Source organism: Prionailurus bengalensis, chromosome B2 (genome assembly GCF_016509475.1).
Source record: "Prionailurus bengalensis isolate Pbe53 chromosome B2, Fcat_Pben_1.1_paternal_pri, whole genome shotgun sequence".
Lineage (NCBI taxonomy): Eukaryota > Metazoa > Chordata > Mammalia > Carnivora > Felidae > Prionailurus > Prionailurus bengalensis.
Window position 1 is genome coordinate 106082310 of NC_057349.1, and position 25251 is coordinate 106107560.

The following is a 25251-nucleotide window of genomic DNA, read 5'->3' on the forward strand; positions in this document are numbered from 1 at the left end:
CAGACATTGCCAAACTGCCCCTGGTTGAGAACCCCTGGGTTATAGAAAGGAAGAAAGGAAGGGAGGCGAGGAGGGGGCATAAAGATAAAGAAGATAAGAAAGCAAGTCAAGGAGGATCCTGGCTTGATAATCTAAACAAAGACATAAATCTAATTCAATCCAAATTCAAATGCAAAGCATATTCCTTGAGATTGCAATCCTCCTTGTGCTGAAAGATTAAACCTAGATTCTGGGGTATATTTTGAACAGTTGCTGGGTGAGTCATTTGAGTTTCCATTCTTGAGAAAGGCACCCATGCTCCTTTATTAGGTTTCTTCTCGCCCAAAGAAGCCAAGCAATAATGATGAGATAAGGTGTTAAATCTTTGCAGAGAAAAGAACAGTCTGTCTCACACTTAGCCTTAGGAACCCATAAGCTCAAGACCTGAAAACTCAGTCTAGGGAATTTTACACTCAGGGCCCTTAGTCAACATGTGAAAATTCCAAAAGTCAGCAGAAAGTATGCCAGAAGCTGACCAGTGATGGCCGTTTTGTGGCTGCGGCTTAGCACAGCATGACTGCAGAGGGGACTGTCGCCTCCAGAGCAGGTACAAGAAGACATGCATGTCCTTCAAGCACCCAGGCTGTACCTTTGTACTATACTTTCTCTGCAGTTTATGGTATCAATAAGACTTTGCCTTCTACCTGGGAAAAAAAAAAAGACTTCTCAGCTTAACTCTAACTAAATAGGTGTGGTCTAGGGGAACAAATGGAGCTTTTATTCTTCAAAACATTTTCAACTTTTTATGATCAAAACTATTTATATTTGTAATATTAAAACCAGGAAACAACTTAAAACTCCAACACTTAGTAGTTAATCAAATCTGGACAATACTCTTGAAAGTCTATTAGACATTAAAATTTATGTTTATGGAAACTATAAAATAATATGAAAACTATAATAGTAAAAGGTACAGAATATAAAGTATATAAGTAGGTTTACAATTGATAAAATAAAATAATAAAATAATAAAATAAAACTATTTACTATTATAAAATAGTAACATTTTAGAGATAATGGCATTACAGGAAAGCTATAGAAATACCATGGAAGAAAAAAATATTATACAGTGTAATTTCAGGGCTCAAAGAAAAGGGTATATGCAGTGACCAACAGAGGGTAGAAAATGAAATCCATCGCTATGCTGCTTAACAGAAAAATTAGCTGCCTCTAATGGCAGATGACACCAAAGGATTTTGTAGACATTTCCTTTTAATTAACTATGAATTTACTCTCTCCATTTTAATTAACTATGAATTAACACAGAAGAAAAAAAAAGTGTTCTATGAGTATTTCTCTTGGCTTTTTCAAAGCCTAGGCAGAGAAAAGAAACCAGAAACGTGTTTGATTTGGGGACAAGACTAACACTGATTTTTTTTTCCCCTCCTTGCTCTTTTTTTCCCAAATTTTCTTTTCTTGAACATTACTTTCCTATCTGAAAATTCTAAAAATTAAAAAAAAATAATTCTCTTGTTGAGAAATTAGTAATAAAGTTTGTTGAAAATCAGAATATTGATAGAAAAGAAATCCCTTATCATTCCTTATCTCAGATAGTAAAAGAAAAGAGGACTTAAAAAAAATCAAAAGAGAGGAGTAGAAAAGTCTTTTGGGAAAAGCATACAGAAATCCTTACTTACTCTGGAAATAGATTATCAGAGCAAAGGAACTTTTGGCTTCAAAATGAAAACTGCAGCAGAGAGGTAGGTTGAAGGGGACATTAGAAAAGCTTTTCAATATTAGAAAGGGTTTCTTTGGAGCGATGGGCTCAGGCCAACCAGCATAGGGAAATTCAGGTCTTCCATTGGGGAGGAGAGAACTTCTCTATATAATCTTTTGCTTAAAATGCTTTTAAATTCCTCAGCAGGGATGAGCACAGCAAGTAAAAGAGCCTCAACAAAAGCGTGCCTGGAACAAATGAAGCCTTCCCTCTGCAGTCAGGTTTCAGAACACACAAGTTCCTCTGAAGACACTCGAGACCTTTTCTTCCATTATTACAAATAGATGAAGGTAATTGACCCATTTTGATGTTTTATTCTCATCCAAGTCAACAATATTTTTGAATGACAAAAATATTGTCCAAATATGATATTTGAGTGGACCGAGTGATAGATGAGTTGAACAATTTATCTCTGGCTCTAAACCCCTCTTCTTGGTAGCCCATTGTTTCCCTAGCCATAAAATGTTACTGAAACAACAATAAGAAAACCTGCTCATTTTCCCATACTAGTTAATGGGAGAAGAAAACACCTGCCTGTTGCAGTCCTACAAAAATCGTTGTAATATAGGGTCACAGAAAATCCAAAGGTTTATAGCCCACTATAAAACGGCTCTTTGTCTTTCCCCACTAATTCCCTAGTGTCACATTTAACAAAACAAGGAAACTACAGATAATAGACGTGTTTGCAGATTAGCCTTCCAAGCCATAAATAACAGAGGGGTTTGCTCACCTACAAATATTAAGGCAGCTTATCAATGTTTAAGCCCTTTGTAATGGTTGCTAACATTTTAACCCAGACAAAATTGGAATTTTTTCTTCCCTGTCTCCTTACATTGACAGAGCACACATTCATAAGATTCTATGATCAGATTTCATGGTATAAAGAGTGAGACATCATCTAAACACTTGGCTGCTGCCTGAGAGGCCCTGTTTTGGAAGATGCATCTGCTTTATGTCTTCCTTGCTTTGCTCTCTCTTACCTCTGGTTTCCATCCTAACTGTCCTGGGAGATGTAGCTGCGATTCAGTGCACTCGGTACAATGCTACCGGCTAACAGAGATACCGTCAGGCCTTCCTTCTACCACCAAGAAGCTCTACATTAGCCACAGCAAAATTCAACACCTCCAGGTAACCATTCTCCAGTCAAGTTGCTGCAATTTTATTTTTTGAGGCAGGGTGAGGGGCAAGTGTGGGGCTGTTGACGTTTAATTTAAATAATCCAAACTCAGAACTAGTGGTTATCAAGTTTGCGTAGCGGCACTATCATTTTGCCTTCTACTGCAGAGATGGGTGTATGCCTCTGGATATTTCTTTGGTCAAAAAAAAATCTGAATCTATAATTAATGATATTTTATTTCAGTTTTTATTTTTAACAAATGTAATTATACTATTGCAAAGTAAAAGAAGTGGCTCTCTCTCTCTCTTTTTAATGTTTATTTTTGAGAGAGAGAGAGAGAGAGAGAGAAAGAGAGAGAGAGAGCAGGCAGAGGAGGGGCAGAGAGAGGAGGACAGAGGCTCCAGAGGCAGTGAGCCTGATGTGGCACAAATCATGAGATCATGACCTGAGCCAAAGTCTGACGCTCAACCCACTGAGCCACCCAGGTGCCCCAGGAAGTGGCTCTCTCTTAACAAAAAGAGTTTGAGAGCAAATGGCTACTTCCTGTTCCCAGGATTAAGAATAAGTGCTTTCAGGGCCACCTGAGTGGCTCAGTCGGTTGAGCATCTGACTTCGGCCCAGGTCATGGTCTCACGGCTCATGAGTTTGAGTTGCTCGTTGGGCTCTGTGCTCAGAGCCTGGAACCTGCTTCAGATTCTGTCTCCGTCTCTCTCTCTCTCTCTCTCTCTCTCTGTCTCTCTCTCTCTCTGCCCTTCCCCTGCTCGTGCTCTCTCCCTCTCTGTCTCTCTCAAGTATAAATAAACATTAAAAAAAAGAAGTGCTTTCAGGGGAAAGGGGAAAAAGTAGTTTTGTTTGTGCCATAAAAGAACAGATGACACTTAGAGCATCATAAGACCATCAAGATGAACCCAAGCATCTGAGAATTATTTATATAAATCCTACAAAACTGCCAGGCCTCAGTGTCTTTGTGGACACCTCTACAGAGGAAATACATGTTTATGTTTGGGCACATTACTGCCGTTCTCGTTCTATGCACTTTTAATTCTAACATTTTTATTTATGCCTACCTATTCAGAGTGCTGTAAAGAATGCTATAGATTTGCCTGACTTTTGTAATATGAAGGAACTTTTTGGCCTTTGGTATTTTGAAAAGTATCAAGAGATAAGGGTTCTCATCTTCATTTTCTCCCTAGCTAGAGATATAATCATCTTAAACAAGCAGTTAAAAAAATCTCCGGGCCTCACTTTTTACCTTTGTGAAGTAAGAAGCCTGGGTGTGATTGTGATCCCAGGCTCCTTTTCCCTGGCAGATTCCATGGCTCTCTGGTTTTATTTTTACTAGTCACTGCTTCTCCCTCATAGGCCAAATCCTGAGATAAGGAAATACCTCTCTGTGATCCAGGCACAGTCAGCAGGTGAATGTACTTTCCCTTCAAAAGAGTCACCATCCCCTTTCATTTGGTTAAGACATTTTAACGTACATGTGCCTAAGCAGGGAGACTTACAAATATGTGGCATGGTATTTATTTCAAGGCTCAATAAGCAAAATTGCCTAGTTGTCATGTTTACTTTGCTCTTGTAATCCAGTAGTGCCTAATGCCAGAGAGCAAGTCTGACCTTGTCAGGTCTCAGCATTTAAGTAGGACAGCTGGTTAAAGGGCGAGATGCTTAAATATTTGTTCTGAGGGCCTGAGACGCCAAGAGCTGAAGTGTCAGCTAAGCTGGGTAATGATCCCACACTGTTGCCTTGCAGCCGATAAGATGAAATTATCCCTCTCATCAAATTCAGTTATTGAATGAGTGCATTTGTCGTGGGTTTATGTTCACTGAACAGCAATATTGCCTCTTCCCCGAATTTAACCCAGTTAACCGCCTCTTGGAAGGACGGTTCCCAGCAGAAACGTTGATGAAAGACAGGATTGTTTTGCGAAAGTAATAAACAGCTCTAAGCAATAATACTTCTATTTTAAAAACCCTTAGGTTTTTAAATTGACTGTATTTCACGAATGTGAGCTGTATCTTGTGAATATGCTGTATGTTCTGTCCATTTGGTTGGAACTACAGAATCGGGTGCCTGTATTTCAAGAAAAAAATACCTTGAAAATACCTTCAGATTAATAGCAATAGAAATTACATATGCACACACATATGTGTATCTACACATATATACAACATATGTGTATATATCTCTGTACACACACCGCATATGCATGGATGTGTACGCACATACATATATCCATGCATGAAAGTAAAAATGTTTCTATTACTTATCCATATGTTTTGTGTTTGGGATTGTGAATGCTGTGTTTAAGACTAGGGATAAAATATGAAAAATTCACAGTTCTTGCCCTCACAGGATGAAGGCCTTTATTTATGCGTGCATCTGTAAAAATTCCTACTTATTTGAGGCACATCCATCAGACTGTAACACTCCCCATTTGTTCTTTGCTTGCCTCGTACTGTGCCTTGGCCCCTTCCCTCCTGGCTCCTGGTCGTCCTCTCCATCCTGAGTCCCGCATCTCCTTGGTGCCTTCAGTGTCCGATGTGTAAGCCTCACGATTCCTTGAGCTCACAAAAAAGTGTCTATCTACATTCCTACTTCACCACAGCTGTCTGCCCTCTTGGTTATATCATAATCATTATACCCAAAATGCCTCCACTCAGAAATCTCGAATTCCTCCACTCCCTGGTCATTATCTTCTTTCGTCTCACCTGCCACCCTCTCTACTCTTCCATCTTATGATGCTCTAAGTGTCATCTGTTCTTTTATGGCACAAATCATCCCATGGAGATTTCGAACCCTAGATCTGCCCATGTTTTCTCAGATAATTAGTTCATTTCTTATCCATCTTCTTTCCCTATCCCTGCCTTTTTTGCATCCCAAAATTAATGATCTCAACACCTATCCAGCAAAGCCTCAGTCTTAGATTAGGGTGATCATTTTCCTTTGTTTCTCCTATGCCTGGATACCCAGATGCTGCTGGAGATGGTCACACCACCTCTCTGCACACATGTGCATATGTATGTGTGGTTTGCAACAACCACAAATCCATAGAACCACCACAAGTTTAAGGTCTCCGGCCTCATCTGGGTCTTCAGCGTCACCCATCTGCCCTTTCAGTTCTTCTTCCTGTGTTCCCTTGACATCTTCCAAAACTTCAGTGCAGCGTTGGGCTGCTTTCACAATCCCTGCCATCCTTGCTCTCCTATCACCAACGATTGGTCTTCCCTTTTATTGACTATTCTTGACAAAACTGAGGCCATTAGTCTTGATCTCCCTCAACTCCTGCTTACTGTGTACTAACTTGTCTCCATTCAATTCTGCAAACTCTTTCCTCCAGACAGAGAGGATGAGATCTCCCTCTGTCTGCTCAAGGCAACCTCACACCCATGCCCTGGAGTCCACCTTCTTCACCTCTCCCTGGAGCTTGCTCCATTATCTTCCCCATACCCGTATCTCCAGTGGCTCTTTCTTTATGAGGGCCCTGTTCTAGCTTAGAAATAGGCTCCTTTCATTACAATAAAAATAACACTATTTTAAGTCTGTGTGTAAAAAAAAGGTAATCTGTACTTACTGTTTCTACTTCTTTACCTCCTTTTTTTTTTCTTTTTTGAGAGAGAGAGTGAAAGCTGCAGAGAGGGGCAGAGAGGGGCAGAGAGAGAGAGAGAGAGAGAGAGAACATTAAGCAGGCTTCACACTCAACACTGAGCCCAATTCAGGGCTTGATCCCAAAACTTGGGGATCATGACCTGAGCCAAAAGCAAGACAGAAGCTCAAATGACTGAGCCACCCAGGTACCCCATCTTTATCTACCATTTATTCTTTAATTCACTACTGTCTGCTTTCTACCCACTTCATACAGTTAAAAACTGTTCTCTCCAGGACATTGGCTCACTCCTATTTCTTGAAATTCTCTCTTTTGCCTTCTGTGGCACCATACTTTTGTGTCCTCATTACTCCTCTCTGATAGTTCTTTTCTGCCATTTTTGTAGGTTTCTTTTCCTCCACTGCCCCTTCTTTTTTGTCATCTCCAGGGAGTCTCAATCCTTGGTCATTCCATTTCTTACTATGTACACTCTCCTTAGGAGAGTGTACTTTAAGGAAGTGATGATGGCTCCCATAACTGAGTTTCAGATTCATGCCTTACCCCCGTGTTTCAGACTTACCCAGCTGCCTCCTAGACTTCTTCATTTTGGTCTATGATCTCAAAATAACATGCCCAAACTGTAGTCAATCTTTCTCCCTAAACCTGTGGTCTTTTGTCATTGGCTTCTCTTACTTAAAATAATGTCTTTAAGTTTCATCTATGTTATAACATATGTCAGAATTTCCTTCCTTTTAAAGACTGAATATTTCATTGTATGCATATACCATTTTGTTTATCCATTCATCAGTTGATGAACACTTGGATGGCTTCCTTTTTTTGGCTGTTATCCTCCAAAGAACATTCACGTACAAGTTTTTGTGTGCACATATATTTTCATCTGTCTTGGGCATATACCTAAGAGTGGGATTTCTGGGTAATATGGAAACTATGTTTAACATTTTGAGGAACTGCTGGACTGTTTTCCAAAGTGGCTCCATTGTTTTACATCCCTATAGCAATGTATGATAGTTCTAGTTTCTCCACATTCTTTTTTTTTTTTTAATTTTTTTTTCAACGTTTTTTATTTATTTTTTTGGGACAGAGAGAGACAGAGCACGAACGGGGGAGGGGCAGAGAGAGAGGGAGACACAGAACCGGAAACAGGCTCCAGGCTCTGAGCCATCAGCCCAGAGCCCGACGCGGGGCCCGAACTCACAGACCGCGAGATCGTGACCTGGCTGAAGTCGGACGCTTAACCGACTGCGCCACCCAGGCGCCCCAAGTTTCTCCACATTCTTGCTAACATTTCTAATCTTTTGTTGGATCATAACCATCCTAGTGAGTGTTAGTATCTCATTATGGTTTGACTTTTTTTTTAATTTTTTAATGTTTATTTATTTTTGAGAGAGAGAGAGACAGAGCACAAACAGGGACAGAGCAGAGAGAGAGGGAGACATAGAATCTGAAGCAGGCTCCAGGCTCTGAACTGTCAGCACAGAGCCTGATGCTGGAGTCAAACCCATGAACCATGAGATCATGACCTGCACTGAAGTTGGACATTTAACCGACTGAGCCACCCGGGCACCCCGGGTCATTATGGTTTGACTTTCATGTCACTAGTGGTTAATGATGTTGAGCATCTTTTTGTGTGCTGATTGAACATTTGCATATATTTTTTGGAGAAATGTCTACATGAATCCTTTGCCCATTTTTTTTAATTGGGTTATTTGTCTTTTAATTATTGAGTTGTAAGAGTCCTTTATATATTTTAAATACAAATCTCCTATCAGATATATTATTTGAGAAAAATTTTTCCCATTCTATGGTTGTTTTTGTTGTTATTGTCATTGTTGTTGTTCATTGTCTTACTAATGTCCTTTGAAGCACAGAAGTTCCTAATTTTGGGTAAGTCCAATTTCCCTGTTTTGTGGATGTGTTGTCACTTTTGCTTTTGGTGTCATATCTAAGATAGCTTTTACCAAACCCAAGGTGATGAAAAGTTATGCCTGTATTTTCTTCTAAGAGTTTTATAGTTTTAGCTCTTACATTTAGAGAACAAATAGGAGTGTCTTTATGACAGTAGCCAATTAAAATGATTGTGCAGGGACGTCTGGGTGGCTCGGTTGGTTAAGCGTCTGACTTCGGCTCAGGTCATGATCTCATGGCTCATGGGTACGAACCCCACATTGGGCTCTCTGCTCTTAGCACATAGCCTGCTTTGGATACTCTGTCCTCTTCTCTGTCTGCCCCTCCCCAGCTTGCTCACTCTCTCTCTCTCTCAAAATAAATAAATAAACTTAAAAAAATAGATAAAATGATTGCTCTTTACATATTTTGTGGAAGGGAAGAAGCTATGTCAAATTCCTCCTGGGTAAGAAATATATAAACAGAGTTTATCACCAAGTGGGGGGATTATGGATTATTTTTATATTTGTTCCATACTTTCCAGAATTTTAAAATTGTTTACAGAGAACAAGTGTTGCTTTGATGATCATAAAAATAATTCCAACATTGTTTTACAAAACTTTTACTGGCTTAGTTCACCCATGTCTGAGGCTGTAACTAATATTTCAATTTCATGTGTACCTTGGACCTATAAGGAACCCAAGAAAGGTCTGTGGCCCTCCAATGCTTGGAGCAAGGCCTGCCCAAAGGAAACCAGAAACAAAGCCTCTTATTGGGAAGCCAGCAGAAGTTGTTTCTTTGCTCTACTTCATTTTACTTGCTTTGCTTTTTTTTTTTTTTTTTTTTAATGTTTATTTATTTTTGGGACAGAGAGAGACAGAGCATGAACGGGGGAGGGGCAGAGAGAGAGGGAGACACAGAATCGGAAACAGGCTCCAGGCTCCGAGCCATCAGCCCAGAGCCTGACGCGGGGCTCGAACTCACGGACCGCGAGATCGTGACCTGGCCGATGTCGGACGCTTAACCGACTGCGCCACCCAGGCGCCCCTGCTTTGCTTTTTTAAAAAATTTTCATATTTTATTGTAACTTTTATCTACATATATATTAGGTTCACTAAACTGTAAAACTATATGGCAGGAATTATATTTAGCTAAACTTCCTATGTCTAATTGTTAACACCAAGCCATACTTGCCTTGTTTTTTAAGCAACATTGAAAAACCAGCATCCTCAAAACCTTAAAAAACAACAACAACAACAACAACAAAACCAAAAGGGTGAGGGGGACACCTGTGTGGCTCAGTGAGTTAAGCATCCAAATTTGGCTCAGGTCATGATCTTATGGTTTGTGAGTTTGAACCCCACATCGGGCTCTGTACTGGTGATGTGGAGCCTGCTTGGGATTCTCTCTCTCACTTCTCTCTCTGCCCCATCCCCACTTGCATGCTTTCTCTCTCAAAATACATAAATAAATAAAAACTTAAAAAAGGAAAGAAAGAAAAAGCAGTAGCATCAATTTAGCTCAAGGGCAAAAGCATCTCTTTTTACATCTCTGGAGCACACCTCCCCTTAGTCCAGGAAAATGGAAAAACTAGCCTCGCAGAATTATTTTCCTTTGTCAGCTCTGTAAATCAATGGAAAAGTTGAAAATCAGTGGGCATCTTCTTCACTGTTTGTGGTACCAGTATTCTATATTCTTCTGCTAAATTCATGTTATAGCAGTAAAGTTAAAATAAAAATATGTGTGTTGGGATAAGATAAACCTGGGTGGGAAGCTCAACTTTTATACTTGCTACCAAGATATACTTGGACTGGTTATTTTACCTTCTTGAGCCTTAGTTTCCCTTTCTGAAAAGGTAATAATCATGCTTGCACACAAGGCTTTATAAACATAGTAAATACTTAGACAATGCTAACCATTTTTTAAAAAGATTTTATTTTTAAGTAATCTCTATACTCAACGTGGGGCTCAAACTCACAACCCCAAGATCAAGAGTCACATGCTCCACTGACTGAATCAGCCAGGCATCCCTAGAAAACGGTAGCCATTTTAATTAATAATAATCAAGAGTAATCGGCATTGACTGACAAAAAGGAGAAAGAAAGGTCTCTGTGCTTCAGCTACCCACTGGATTTGTTTAGGAACATGAACAGTCTACTTAGGCCAGTCTGTACACTTCATGAATAGAAATAAAGACAAATTGAGTCTCTGATACCACACTTTGCCTAGTCCCCAAATAAATTGCCCATTCAGAGCCGTGTCATCTCTGAGCCTTGCTACATAAACAGTAATCTTTTAGGGTTTATGGTCAGTCAGATAAATGTGGAAGTACTAATAACACCAAGTTCTTTTGGGAGATCAACAATCTAAGAAATGAAGATCTATGTCTAGAATCACACGTGACTTTATATGAAGGAAAGTCTAGAAAGGACACTTCAGGATGAAAAGTATTTCAGGAACAGTCTTGAGCAGGTCATTAAAAAAATTTTTTTTTTTTTGCCTGAAATTCTAATGGGAGATTTGAACTAGGTAACCTCTAAAGTTTCTGCTTATCTTTTTTTTTTAATTTTTCTTTTAATGTTTATTTTTATTTTTGAGAGAGACAGGAAGAGCGTGAGTGGGGGAGGGGCAGAGAGAGAGGGAAACAGAATCTGAAGCAGGCTCCAGGCTCTGAGCTGTCACCACAGAGCCCAACTCAGGGCTCAAACTCACAGACTGTAAGATCATGACCTGAGCCAAAGTCAGATGCTTAACTGACTGAGCCACCCAGGTACCCCTAAAATTTCTGCTTTTCTAAAACTCTCTGATTTGTGTCTAGATCTTATCTTTTTTGAAAACCATTAACTGTAGACTAAATGCAATAGAGAATGGTAAGTTGAAGAAGAAAGGGCTGTAGAGTCCAATAGACCTTGTTGAAATTCTCAACTCTCAAAAGTTTGATAATAGCAAATTTGCTAGTTATTAGAAGAACTAATGATAATATGTTGTTAAAACACAAAATGCAACTGAGTACATTTGAAGATCTAATAATAAGTGATGCATGAATCAGGCAACATCTCATCTAGCAAGCAGAGATGCTCTGAGAAGTTGTACCAAATGGGAGAATTTATAGGCAGGAGGGTAGAGCAAAGGAGTTATTAACAAAACAAAAGTAAGGATGGTTTCAGACAGGTCAAGTTTCTTTGGGGAAGAAGGGATGGAAAGCGTTTTTATCATGGTGATTGCCTCACTAATGCTGATGAAGAAATTTCAGATTGACTCTTAAAAAGTCATATTTAAAAAAAAATTTTTTGATGTTTATTTATTAATTTTTGAGTGAGAGACAGAGAAAGAACGAGCTGGGGAGGGGCAGAGAAAGAGGGAGAGAGAGAACCCCAAGCAGGCTCCGCACTGTCAGCACAGAGCCCGATGTGGGGCTCTATCTCATGAACTGTGAGATCATGACCTGAGCTGAAATCAAGAGTCTGAGGCTTAACTGACTGAGCCACCCAGATGCCCCTAAAAGGTCACATTTTTAGGAGAGGTCAAAACTATAATTAAGTCTTGATTTGCCATCGCGGGTGGGGAGCAAATGACTCCATTTGGGGCTTATTTTTTTTTTTAACAATATAAAAAAGCACTTGGCACTTGTAGATGTTCAATAAATGCAAGAAAAATTATGATTATTACTGGGACTAGGACTAATTAATACATCTGATTAATCATTAAGAAAATATCACATGTTAGCAGCCGCCAAAACTATTATGATTAGAAACATCTGTTATGGAAATTTTAACATGAGGTTTTCCTAACAGAGTATCATATTAGGAGAAGCTTTGAAATATACCATGATTCGGTGCCTGGGTGGCTCAGTCAATTAAGCGTCTGACTCTTGATTTTGGCTCAGGTAAAGATCTCTCAGTCATGAAATCAAGCCCCGCGTCGGGCTCCACATTGGGCATGGAGTCTGCTTGGGTTTCTCTCTCCCTCTCCTCGACTCCTTAAGAAAATAAAAATAAAATAAAATCTACCATAATTCACATCACATGTCTTCCCGGGATAAATAAATATATGGTACAAAATTAACCCACTTTGAAAGTGTTAATCATGCAATTGTTATTACAAAAAGGCTCAACTGCATAATTAAATCAAACATTTAAAACCTGTAGCTAGTAAGGCATAAAATTGTGCCCTGAAAATTTTAGCAATTGAATTCTAAAGCAGATTGAAAATTTTTGTGAAATTTTACCAAGCTGAAGGAAATCTGGAACAATTCCTCTTTCTGCCTAGAGATGATCTTACTCTAAGAACCAAATACCAAGAATTACATCATTCAGAAGAAGACCTAGATGGCAAGCTAGGAGGTTGACAGATATGCGGAGAGGAGAGGGGTACTTGAACTTGCAACCTATGGAGAAAGCATATCAGATTTGATTATTTCTAAAATCTAGGACAAGAGTAGCATTAGATCTGGGGTATATGCGTGAATGGAATCTTTGTTCTACAGAGATGGAGATACGTGTATCCTGTTTGTTTCTTCATGGATCTTTTGCATCAATGAAGTACAGTTTGAACAATAGGGAATATGGAGGCTAGTTTTTCAAATTATAACATAGTTGAAATGTTTCTCTAATAGGCCCATCTTAGTGATAGCAGTGTCTAGGACATTTAAAATTTTTATGTTTAATGCTTAAAATTTTTTAATGTAATTTATAACTTAAAAATATATAAACAATGCAAAATGAAGATAATGAAAACCTCTAGTAATCTTGCACTGTAGAGTTAGCAGCTGCTAATAGTTTGGTGAAAGATTTCCAGATTGTTCCCATTTGGGGCTATTATAAGATGATGCCACAAAGAACATCCTGCTTCGTAAATCATTGTGCAACTAGTAAGTACTTCTGGCTAGAAATAAGCTTGCTGGTCAGAGAATGTACAGCAAAAGTTGACCAATATAAAAAAAATTTTTTTTAATGTTTATTTTTGAAGGAGAGAGAGAGAGAGACAGAGCATGAGAGGAAGAGGGGCAGAGAGAGAGAGAGAGAGAGAGAGGGAGACACAGAATCCAAAGCAGGCTCCAAGCTCCAAGCTGTTAGCACAGAACCTGATGCAGGGCTCAAACCCATGAGCTGTGAGATCATGACCTGAACTGAAGTCAAGACACCGAACCAACTGAGCCACCGAAGCACTCCAAAAAGTTGGCTAGTATTATGTCTACCAATAGTGTGTAAAAGTACTTAACATATTTTTAATATCATTCATGTTAGCAATCATGAATAAAACTAGTCAGGACCTGGGGTGCATGGCTGACTCAGGAGGAGGAGCATGTGACTCTTGATCTTGGGGTTGTAAGTTTGAGCCCCACGTTGGGAGCAGAAATTACTTAAAAATAAAATCTTCAAAAAAAAGTAGTCAGAACCTGAGTTTCCATCCTTTTCTAAAAAATAATTTTAAAGAGGTCCTGAAGGGAAATCTGAAGTATCATTAGTATTGAATGACAACTGCATTTCATTGTGTACAGTATTTTTTTTTCTCAGTAGTCTTAATTTTCTATTTTTCTCTCCATACCTGCTTTTTTTTTTTTTTTTTTTTTTTTTTTTTGGTAGCTGTCTAGCTTCACCCGAATGTTGGCTCTAGAAGATTTTATTCTGCTGGCCAGTGGAACAGAGTCAGTAGAAAATGACACTTTCAAAACTCTGAGTACCTTGAAGACCTTGGAACTCTGGAAAAATAAGTTAAGACGAGTCCCCAGGGTTCTGCCAGCCAGTCTTGAAGTGTTAAAACTAAATGAGAATTCAATAAATGTCCTACACGGATCTGATTTTGAAGGACTGAAGAAATTAAAAATCCTTGAACTTAAAAACAATCTGATCTCTTCTCTCTCTCCCAGCACACTCTCTTCTTTGATCAGTTTGCAGAGTTTGATGTTGGATGGCAACATTATCGAATCTGTAGCTGGACCACTGGTACTTCCCCACTTGAAAAGTATGAGCCTGGAGAATAATAAACTGCATCTTATACCAGCTAGCTTCTTTGCTTCTCTTCAGGCTTTGCAATTTCTCAGTGTCAGTGGTAATTTTCTGACTAAAATTCCTATTAATCTGCCCAAATCCCTGCTCTCTTTAAAAATGGAGAGAAACCAGCTCAAAGTGGTAAGGTTTCGAGACATGAGACACTTGGAGAATCTTTCCCACCTTTATCTGTCAGAAAACTCACTCTCCTCCATTGATGGGGCACAGATCCTTGCCAATTTAACTACTCTTGAGTTGTCCCAAAACCAGGTTCAAACGTTGCCCCTTAAACTACCAGCAAGGCTACAAAAACTAGATATTAGCAATAATCTGATTCAGAGAGTTACAGCCCAAGACTTCCAGGACCTCCGAGACTTGAAACACTTGTTTCTGGACAACAACATTGTCAGCTTGTTCGAAGCTGGAGCCCTGCAGATGTGTTCCCAGCTCTCCAACCTGGCCCTGGAACAGAACCTGCTGTTGTCTATACCTCTAAGGTAAGGGAGAGTTCTCACTTATGTTGACTCCTTTTAACGTTTTCTGAAGATTGGGGCAATTAAGCACATCATACAAGCAAGAAAAACAGAGCAAACATAAATGATCTGATGAAGGCTATCCAAGGGTTCCAGGGTAGAGGTTTTAGACGGGCTTTTGGAATCCCCAGCCCTGTAACTGAATCTGCACTAACTTAATTGCTCTCACCTGTCAGACAAGACACCAACAGGGGCGATCCATATTTGAAAATATACAACGCCACTTTGGCGGAGTATGCTAACAAACATAATATGGGGATAATATTTGTAAAAATGTATTTTGGTTTTTAAGCATGTGGCCTGAGATCCAGCAACAGGTACACAGCCACTAGCGAAGCAAGGATATGTAAAAGAAATGAGAGGGAAGTGTAGTAAAATATCTATATTTTTAAAAGCATTGAAATAGTAGCTATGAAAAAAATCAGAAGTGTATAATCTCATCGTGTATTTACTTGGAATTCTGTTTTTGGGAGACTCGTTTTCTTCTCAGGGCTGTGATCTTTAAAGGACTTAATCCTGGTTCTGCTTCTATCTGTGTCTGCCTGTGGGTGTGTGAGTCCATTTGGGGTGTCTTACCTTGTGTTCTCGGTTGTCTCCTCAGTTCTCTCTCTCACAAACACGCATACACACACACACCTGCACATATGGACACAAACACATACATATCCTCATACTCTGACACTTAATTTCTCTTTCCAAATATCCCTCCCTCTGTGCCCAACCCACCATCCTGTTCCCCCACCCAGTCATAACTATGACTAATGTACATGTTGACATTAATTGATGCTTTTTATGTAAACTTTATTACATGTTCTACATTTGTAAAGTAGATAATAAAGTAGAAGAATAAAGCCCTATTATTCTCTTAAAAAGATGTTATGCTATTTATTATATGTGCCTATCAGTGGACTCGTTTTCCTTTTGGTGCTTTATAGGAAAAAAAGGCATCTTGCTCTGTTGATTATCATTATCAAGTTGCTTGTAATTAATATACCAACTTCTGGCTTCTGTAAGACCCTATGGCACTCAGTTTACTTATCTGCATTGCTAGTTACAATAAACAACTTTTTTTTAGGAATGAAAAAGGGAAAAATTATCTTTGATATGTACAGATGTTCATTTTTTCTTTAAAAAGATTTTTTTAATGTTCATTTTTGAGAGAGAGAAAGACAGACAGAGTGAGCACGAGTGGGAGAGGGGCAGAGAGAGAGGAAGTCAAAGAATCCGAAGCAGGCTCTAGGCTCTGAGCTGTCAGCACAGAGTCCGACACGGGGCTTGAACTCACAGACTGTGAGATCATGACCTGAGCCAAAGTCAGACACTTAACCAACTAGCCACCCAGGCTCCCCCAGATGTTCATTTTTTCTAGTTGAAAAAAAGAAGTTTGTTATATAGTATGGTAACTGTACCCAATGCAAAACATGAAAAAATGATTTATCCAATGGAAATCAAGATTTTAAAATACATATTCAGGGTTATTTGAAATTAAGCAATTTCTTTTAATGTATAAGCATATGCATACAATTAATTTACTTCAACAAATAAGTTTTGAGTGTTTTCCTTGTGCCGGGTACTTTACCAGGCACTTGAGATACACCAGTGCAATAAAAATAAAACTTCATGTTCTATACAGCTTAAATTCTAGCAGGGAAAGAGTAACCATAAACACAAGGTGTACATATATAACATTTACATGGTGTTAGGTGTTATAGTTAGCAACAACAAAAAAGGGTGGCTGGTTGCCATTTGAAATAGGGTAAGCGTGGTAACCCTCACGAAAATGTAAGCTTTGAGCAAAGACTGGAAGGAGGTGAGGGATTTAGCTGTGAAGCTGTTTGGGCGGGAGGGGGGTGGGGAGGAAAGTGTTCTAGACAGAAGAGCCGATACAAAAGCCATAAAGAACATGCCTGCAGTGTGTCAAGACTCTAATACTTGTAATTTCAGTCATTTCTCTACTGTATTTCAAGCCTTATTTTCTATCACTATATGCCCCTTTTCCAAGAAAAAACAAATCACATATAGACTAAAAACTCATGAAAGAGATTGGGGAATGACTCTCTTGTCAAGGATTCTCAGTGGGCTGTAACAGCCATGGCAAAACTGTGAATCCAGTGGACTTCTCTATTCAGGTAGCTTTTAGAAAGCATTTGGCTAAGTAATCCTGCTAAGTTTAATGAGTGAAAAGTAGCTTAATTATTTACTCCCGCCAGGGCATTTGTGTGTTTAATAAGTGACTACAGAAAGCACAATGCTTTTACCCAATGGAGTGTATAATAGAATTGCAAGCCTGAGTTGGCCATAATTCTTGAATCTGACTCCACATTACAATTATCTGGAGAACTTTAAAAAAGCATACTTATGCCCAGACCTCACTTCAAGCCAATTAAAGCAGACACCCAAGAGTTTTTGCCCAGGCATCAGCATTTTTAAAAAGCTCCCAAGATCAATTTAATGTGCAGCCAGTGTTGAGAAGTAATGGGCAAGAACAATGGGGCAAAGGACATGAGATGAGACTGGGCTTTTCCTATGAGGATTAACTTAAGCATCACAGCTATCTACTTTGTCAAAGAACTTGGCCAGCTGTGAGAGCAATCTCCTTCTTGTGGAAAGTGATTTTTAAATTCTCCATCACCCCCCACCTCCCCAGCTTTTCTTTGAATTGGAAAGTGTGAATGACCGAGAAAAGGTTCTCTGTGGTTTTCCTCCCATAAAGCATTAAAACACAGTACTATCTGTTTTTTTTTTTTTTTTTAATTTCTGAATGTTAAGACTTTTATCCACAAGCTTAAAACAGGACACTTTTTATTTTCATGGGTTTTCTTCATACACAAAATTGTACTTTAAAGTTCAGTTTTGTATTAATAAACTATAAACACAGGCAACCTGTTACTAGTTGCTAACCTAACCTAATTTGTTGCTTAGTTGCTAGCTATGTATCCTACCACAAATCACAAACCCCTTCTTTTGCCGACCATCCTCCATTCTACATTGTACCAAGGAAATAACAGTGGATGTTTTCAGGTGCACATATATTCAAATATCTACTACTTTTGCCTCAATACATTATTCGAAATAGAAAATAATACCTAGGGGCTTCTGGGTGGCTCATTCAAACCTCCAACTTCTGCTCAGATCATGATCCCACGATTCGTGAGTTCAAGCTCCACGATGGGCTCCGAGCTGACAGCTTAGAGCCTGGAGCCTGCTTCAGATTGTGTCTCCCTCTTTCTGCCCCTCCCCCACTTGTGCGCACGCTCTCTCTCTCTCTCTCTCTCTCTTTCAAAAACAAATTAATAACCATTAAAAAAAAAAGAAAAAATAATACCTAACATAACATTAAGTTCTGACTAAACCAGCAGTGAGTTCATATATGCATGTTATTTCCCATTACTCTTTACAATGAACCTGCGAATGTACGTACATTTTTTAAACTATTATTTTACAGGTTAGAACATTAAGGTTAGGAGGTATCAAGAAACTTGCTCAAAATCACATTGTCAGTAAGTGGTGGAGTCAAGATCAAACACAGTAGTCTAACTCCAGAGTCAGTGAATTTTAGCCACCATGTGAGATTTACCCACCTCTGAGATTTACTCTGCTATAAACAATATATTATACTACTTAAAACTTATAATGCCCAAGACCTGGGTCTCACTTTTGCTGCTTTTCATTTCACCAATCTGTAGCTCAGTGAACAAATATAAGTCACATCACCTTTTCTTTATCCACAATTTGGGTAATTCAAATCCAGAATAGCTTTCTACAACCTAACACAGGCATAGCATTTTACCTTACTTACACTCAGGTGCCATCTACTGGTAAAATGGGGTGTACCCCTTCTTACTTTAAAAAGCCACAGACCCAAAGAACAAACAGCATTTTTGGAAACATGTTTGTCTTAAAATCAGGGAAACTTTTTGAGCATAAATCAGACTTATAAAGACAAAGTATATCAAAGCAATAAATGACTGCCCTAAGTTCACAAAATCAAGACATTAGTGATTTCTCTTACAGTGTCATTTTGGTTATAATGTCCATAGAAACACAGAAGAAAAAAAAAAGGAAGAGCAGGTATAAGTTTTAGATGCCCACCCTAGAACTGTTCATTGTATTTGTTTAAAAGAAAACTTGGCTTTCTCATTTTCATTAGCTAAAATTTATTATGTGACTTCTGTGTACTAGGCACTTTCATCTATAGGGTGGAAAATCAGAAACTTTAAGCCAAATAACTTACCTGAAGTTGTGTACTGGTAAAAAGAATGGCCAAAGTTAGAATTCAAGTCTTAATTAGTAGACTGGACTCTATGGTTTACTTTATCGTATCTTTCCTCAATTTCTCTCCCTTGTACTCTGAAGGGTAATAGTGTCTTGCTTACTGCTACACCATCTGCTAATAGTCCATATTTCCTTGGGGAAAAAAGCTATACATAAGATTTTCTGTATAACTTTTAGGGATGTACCTTATGTCAGTTGGTATGTACATAAAATACATTGTCTTGGGGACTGACTTCAAATTAAATTTAACTATCAAACTGTTGGCACTCCTGGGTGGTGCAGCCGGTTAAGCGTCCAACTCTTGATCTCAACTCAGGTTCCTGAGTTCAAGCCCCGCATTGGGCTCTGCACTGATGGCCCAGAGCCTACTCGGGATTCTGTCTCTCCTTCTCTCTGCCCCTCCCCCACTTGTTCTCTCTCTCTCTCTCTCTCTCTCTCTCTCTCTGTCTCTCTCAAAATACATAAAATTTAAATAAAATAAAAAATAAATGTTATATAAATTTAACTATCAACTGTTAAAATGAAAGAAGTGATTTTTCCCTGGTAAGTTCATCTACTTTTTAACGTAAACTTTATTCCAACTAAGGCGACAACACTTTAAATAAATAATCAAAATCACAAATACTTATATATGTATATTCACTGTACAGTTTAGGATATTAACATAAAATATACAATCATCATATAACCGGGACCACCACAATAAATGTCACTGAATACTAAAAGACATGAGTGCACATTCAGGGGGTTCACACTCTATGGAAATAGCATCTGGAAATAGGAGAATATGAAGCTGTTGAGTAGCAGAAAAATTTTCAGGTTCACAATTGTGCTTCCTTTTTTTTTTTTTTTTTTTTTACTTTTTATCAATAAGCATTAGCATGACATTTTTCACATTGGTATCCACAGTGAAAAACTTTTTTTTTCCTGATTATAAAGCAGTACCTGTTCAAGACTGAAAACTTCATCTGTTGAAAAATGAAATATCATCCAAGAATTGCTCAACAGGAGCCTATGTCTAGACATAATTTGTTTTTATGTATTTGAGATCATTTAATTTTGGTTTTTTTCTATTTTTTCCATTGAACATTATAGAGTATTTTTCTCTCCCTTTACCCTTTCTACTTTTTCTGAGTATCACTATGGACCTAAAAAATCTTAATTTTTTCAGTGTGTTATGATCATTTCCAGTTGCTAGTCTCTTTTGATTCTCAAATTGCTCCAAATTTGTCTAGTGGGTGCCCCTCCAAGGTGGTCCCTGTGTTCATGAGACCCGATTCCATTATTTCTCTTAAAAATTTTTTTAATGTTTATTTATTTTTGAGAGAGAGAGCTGGTGAGCGAGTGAGTACATGTGTGCCTGAGAGCTGGGGAAGGGCAGAGAGAGAGGGAGAGAGAGAATCCCAAGTAGGCTATGTACTGTCAGGGCAGAGCCCAATGCAGAGCCTGATCCCACAAACTGTGAGATCATGACCTGAGACGAAATCAAGTGTCTGGTGGTGCTCCTCCGTTATTTCTCTTTTTTAAAAATTGAGGTCAAATACACATACAATTTACTTAACCATTTTTAACTGTCCAGTTCAGTAAAATACCTTCTTATTGTTGTGTAATTGGTCTCCAGAACTTTTTCATTTTGCAAAACTGAAACTCCACACTCATTAAGCAACTCCCTGTTTCCCCCTCCCCCAGCCTCTGACAACCACCATTATACTTTCTGTTTCTATGAATTTGACTACTCTAGAAATCTCATATAAGTGGAACTATAGTAGTTGTCTTTTTTGTGCTAGGCTTTTTTCGCTTAGCATAATGTCCTCAAGGTTTATCCATGTTGTAGAATGTATCAGAATTGCCTTTGGTTTTTTGTTTTGTTTTGTTTTGTTTGTTTTTTGTTTTGGGTTTTTTTTATTTTTTAGTTTGTTTTTTAATGTTTTTTAATGTTTATTTATTTTTGAGAGAGAGAGACAGAGTGTGAGCGGGGGAAGGACAGAGAGAGGGCGACAGAATCCAAAGCAGGCTCCTGGCTCTGAGCTGTCAGCACAGAGCCTGACACGGGGCTTGAATTCATGAACTGAGCTCAAGTCAGGGCACTTAACCTACGGAGCCACCCAGGTGCCCCGGAATTTCCTTCCTTTGTAAGGCTGACTATGCCATTGTATGTACATCTTGTATTTTGCCTATCAATTCATGGTCAATGTACATTTGGATTGCTTCCACATTTTAGCTATTGTGAATTTAATATGGGTGAATAACATGTAAATAATGTACATTATTTAATATGTAAATATCTCTTTGAGACCAATCATGCTTTCAATTCTTTTGAGTATGTACCAGAAATGGAATTGCTGGATCATGGGGTAATTCTATTTTTAATTTTGGGGGGAAGCACCATACTGTTTTCCATAGCAACTACACCATTTTACATTGCCTCCTACAGTGCACAAAGGTTCTAATTTCTCCATATCCTCATCAACACTTGTTATTTTCTGGATTTTTGATAGCAGCCATGCTGATGGATATTGCTTATCTTTGAATATGTCATTGCATTCTGGCTCAGATGTTCTAGCTTACCTTGCTCCAGACATAGAATAAGCCATTTCTCTAAGAAGCCTTGCTTCTTTTAAGTGGAAACTGGAATTCTGAAATTAAGATCTGGGTGTTCAGTGTGCTATGCTATTGGAATAGCATTGCCATTAGAGTGTAACTTTATTTCTAGATCCTTCCACTATGCAGAATTAGGAAATATGTATTTTTAAGCTATGAATTCATATTAAAATCTCCAATTCACATTTAACATTAGAGGGTTTTTCCTATTTTATATTTGCATATCTTCTTTTACAATGAAATCTTGGTTCCTAATGATATGAATGCATTTACTTATTTGTTTTGTATTAGAGCATTCATTTAAAAAGTTTCAAAATTTCATTACTAGGTGGTGTTAATAATAAGCATGCTAAGAGAAGTTTCCTTGCAGATCCTTTTGTCCCTAGTGTCTAAGGCTTAGATATATCCACCAAGGATATTTAGTCAGAGTACTTTTTCTTTCCTTTATTGGTTATACACCAACATAAACATTGATTAATTAGATATGTTTGTTTCTGTTTGTATTCAGTTTTAGGGCTTGTTTTTGCTTTACCATTTTTGTTTTGTGAACATGTAAAACATTAACATGGTTCAAAAGTTAAAACCATATGCAAACACTTCCTATAAGTAACCAGTTTTATTCACTTCTGGTTTATCATTCTTTTTTCCCCCAAACATAAGCAAATATATGGACATGTATTTTTATTTCCCCCTTACACATACTGTACATACTATTCTACTTCTTGCTTTTTCCCCTTAACCATACTTTCTGGAAATCATTTTGTAGTAATTCATAGGAATGAGTCCCTTCCTTTTTTAAGGCTGCATAGTAGTTTTTTTACTGTTGTACTGGGTTGTTTCCAATCATTTTGTATTATAAGTAATACCATAATAAACACATATATGCTGTTTTATATTTGTGAACCATATATGTAGAAGTGAGATTTCTGGGTTGAAGGGTGAATACACAGGTTATTTTTTAGGCTTTGCTGAATTCTCCTCCATAGGGGCTATGCTATTTTAGTCTCTGTGTATGAGAATGTCTGTTCCTTCACAGCTTTGCCCACAGAATGTGTTGCTAGAGATTAAGATTTTTACCAATCTGGTCGGTGAGAAATGGCATCTCTGTGTGGTTTTATTTTTCATTTCTCTATTTTGAGTATGGTTGAAGACTTCAGGACTTTGCTTTTCTGTGTTTTGGTTTTCCTTTTAATTTATTTTGAGAGAGAGAGAGAGCTCATATGGGCTAGAGGTAGAGAGACAGGGAGACACAGAATCTGAAGCAGGCTCCAGGCTCTGAGCTGTCAGCACAGAAACCGATACAGGATTTGATTTCACGAGCTGTGAGATCATGACCTGAGTTGAAGTTGGACACTTAACCGACTGAGCCACCAGGTGCCGCACTTTGTATGGGTTTTAAGGTGCAGATATTTTCCCCCAGTTTATAATTTATCTTCTGACTTTGCATATGTCTTTTGCTATACACAATTTCTTTTTTTTAATTACGTTTAATGTCATTGATTCATTGATCTTTTATAGCTTCTGGATTTTCAAGCCATAGTTAGAAAAGCTTTCTCATAGAATTAGTACTTCAAAAATGATTTAAGTATATGATTTTTATTGTCACATAAGTTTATTATCTCTTAATTTACATATTAGGAGACATTAGTCTATCCTTTTTTTGCTGTTATAAGTATAATTAAATATGTGACAAACGTTTGCAAATAAATCTGTTTGCTTCTGTTATCTCCTAGGTTGAAAGGTATGACATTATTTAAATTTGATACATAGTACCAAATTGTTTCCAAAATGGTACCGATTTAAACTCCCACCAATAGAGTTTAAGTTCTTACCTTACAACCTCTTCAGCAGCAATAAATATAAAAATTTAAAACCAGGGTGCCTGGGTGACTCTGTTGGTTAAGCATCTGGGTCTTGATGATCTTTTGATTTTGGCTCAGGTCATGATCTTATGGTTCGTGAGTTTGAGCCCCACATCGGGCTCCTCACTGTGGGTGCCCACCCTCTCTCTCAAAATAAATACACATTAAAAAAAAATTAACCAAAGCCATGTTCTAATTTCATACATAAAACATTGCATCACTTTTTCATTGCCTTTTATATTCATGAAGAACAACACTTTTTCATGTTTTTATTCAATACTTTTTTTTTCTCTTATAAATTATGGATTCATGGCCTTTGCCAACTAAAAAATTGGGAACTTTTTTTCTTATCAATTTGTTTCTGTGATCCTATTTGACAACAAAAGAAATTGAAGAGTTTTATGGCTAGGAACCAGAAAACTCGGAGGGTTAGAAAACAAGACCTATGAGAAAGGGTTAAAGACCTATACATAAGACTTAATTTTTCAAAGCAAGTCTTGTTTTTCTAGCTTCAAACAGGACATGGTGGTACAGAAAAGGTTGGTGTTGCTCAGTCCGGGTTGCCTAGATAGTTATGGAATGTTGATCATGGCTTCCTCTCACATCCTGTTTCCATACTTTTTCAGGCTTCCAGGGACCTTAGCCAGGCTGGACCTCAAAGGCAATGCCATCCAGGATATTACTGAGAGGGACCTCAAGGATCTGAAGCAGCTTCAGGTTCTAAACCTTAGGAATAACAAGATTTCTGCCTTAGACCTCAAAGCCTTGGAGGGATTGCCTCGCCTCAGACACCTGTATCTGGATGGAAATCCGTGGAATTGTACCTGTAGTCTCATAAGAGTGAGGGAGATCCTGAAGGCCAAGGGCACAGATGTGAAGGGGGGACAATGTGCTGCACCAGCTGAACGACAAGGGGAAAGCTGGATGTCCTCCAAGAAGATCATGAGACAATGTGAGCATCAACTACATCTAACCGAGAAAAACAAAGAAACCAAAAAGAAATCAAAACCAGAAGAGCACTCCAGCATCAGAATCAACATGGATGATGATTATTATGATTATGAAATAGATTAAGTATGAGCTTTGCCTACAGTTTAGAAAAAAATTTTTTTCTAATAGACTTCATTTTAGAGCAATTTTAGGTTCATATCATAGTTGAGACCAAGGTATAGAGAGTTCCCATATACCCCCTATCTCCACACATGTATAGACTCCCCCATTGCAACATCCTCCTTCAAAGTGGAACATTTATTACAATTGATGAACCTACATTGACACATCGTCATCAACTGAAGTCCATAGTTTACGTGTGGGTTCACTCTTGGAGGCATACATTCTGGGGACCTGGACAAATGTATGACAACATGTGTCCATCATAATAGTAGCAGAGTAGTTTCACTGCCTTAAAAATGCTCTGTGCTCCAGATGACGTTTTATAGCGTTCAATCTCCTAAGCAGAAATATACAATAAATTTAGATACGCAAGAGTCTTTTTTGTAAGTTTTGTTTTTGTTTTTTTTTTTAAAGAATGAAATCAGAGGGGCACCTGGGTGGCTCAGTCAGTTAAGCGTCTGACTTAGCTCAGGTCATGATCTCACAGTCTGTGAGTTTGAGTCCCGTGTGGG

The 25251-nt window shown here is 38.3% G+C and overlaps 1 protein-coding gene across 1 annotated transcript; it reads left to right on the forward strand.

Moving 5' to 3' along the window:
* Positions 1-2596: 2596 nt before the first annotated feature.
* Positions 2597-25113, forward strand: LOC122489921 (nephrocan-like). Its single transcript, XM_043592205.1, has 3 exons — positions 2597-2884; positions 13951-14852; positions 24253-25113. The coding sequence occupies exons 1-3, from the start codon at positions 2696-2698 to the stop codon at positions 24698-24700; spliced, it is 1539 nt and encodes a 512-aa protein (XP_043448140.1). The 5' UTR covers positions 2597-2695; the 3' UTR covers positions 24701-25113.
* Positions 25114-25251: the final 138 nt, after the last annotated feature.

What these genes read in the sequence shown, in the direction of transcription:
- LOC122489921 (XM_043592205.1), top strand. Translation starts at nt 2,696, where the DNA reads ATGCATCTGCTTTATGTCTTCCTTGCTTTGCTCTCTCTTACCTCTGGT. An exon ending in GCAAAATTCAACACCTCCAG is followed by an intron (nt 2,885 to 13,950) that starts GTAACCATTCTC and finishes TTTTTTTGGTAG; the next exon opens with CTGTCTAGCTTCACCCGAAT. An exon ending in CTGTTGTCTATACCTCTAAG is followed by an intron (nt 14,853 to 24,252) that starts GTAAGGGAGAGT and finishes ATACTTTTTCAG; the next exon opens with GCTTCCAGGGACCTTAGCCA.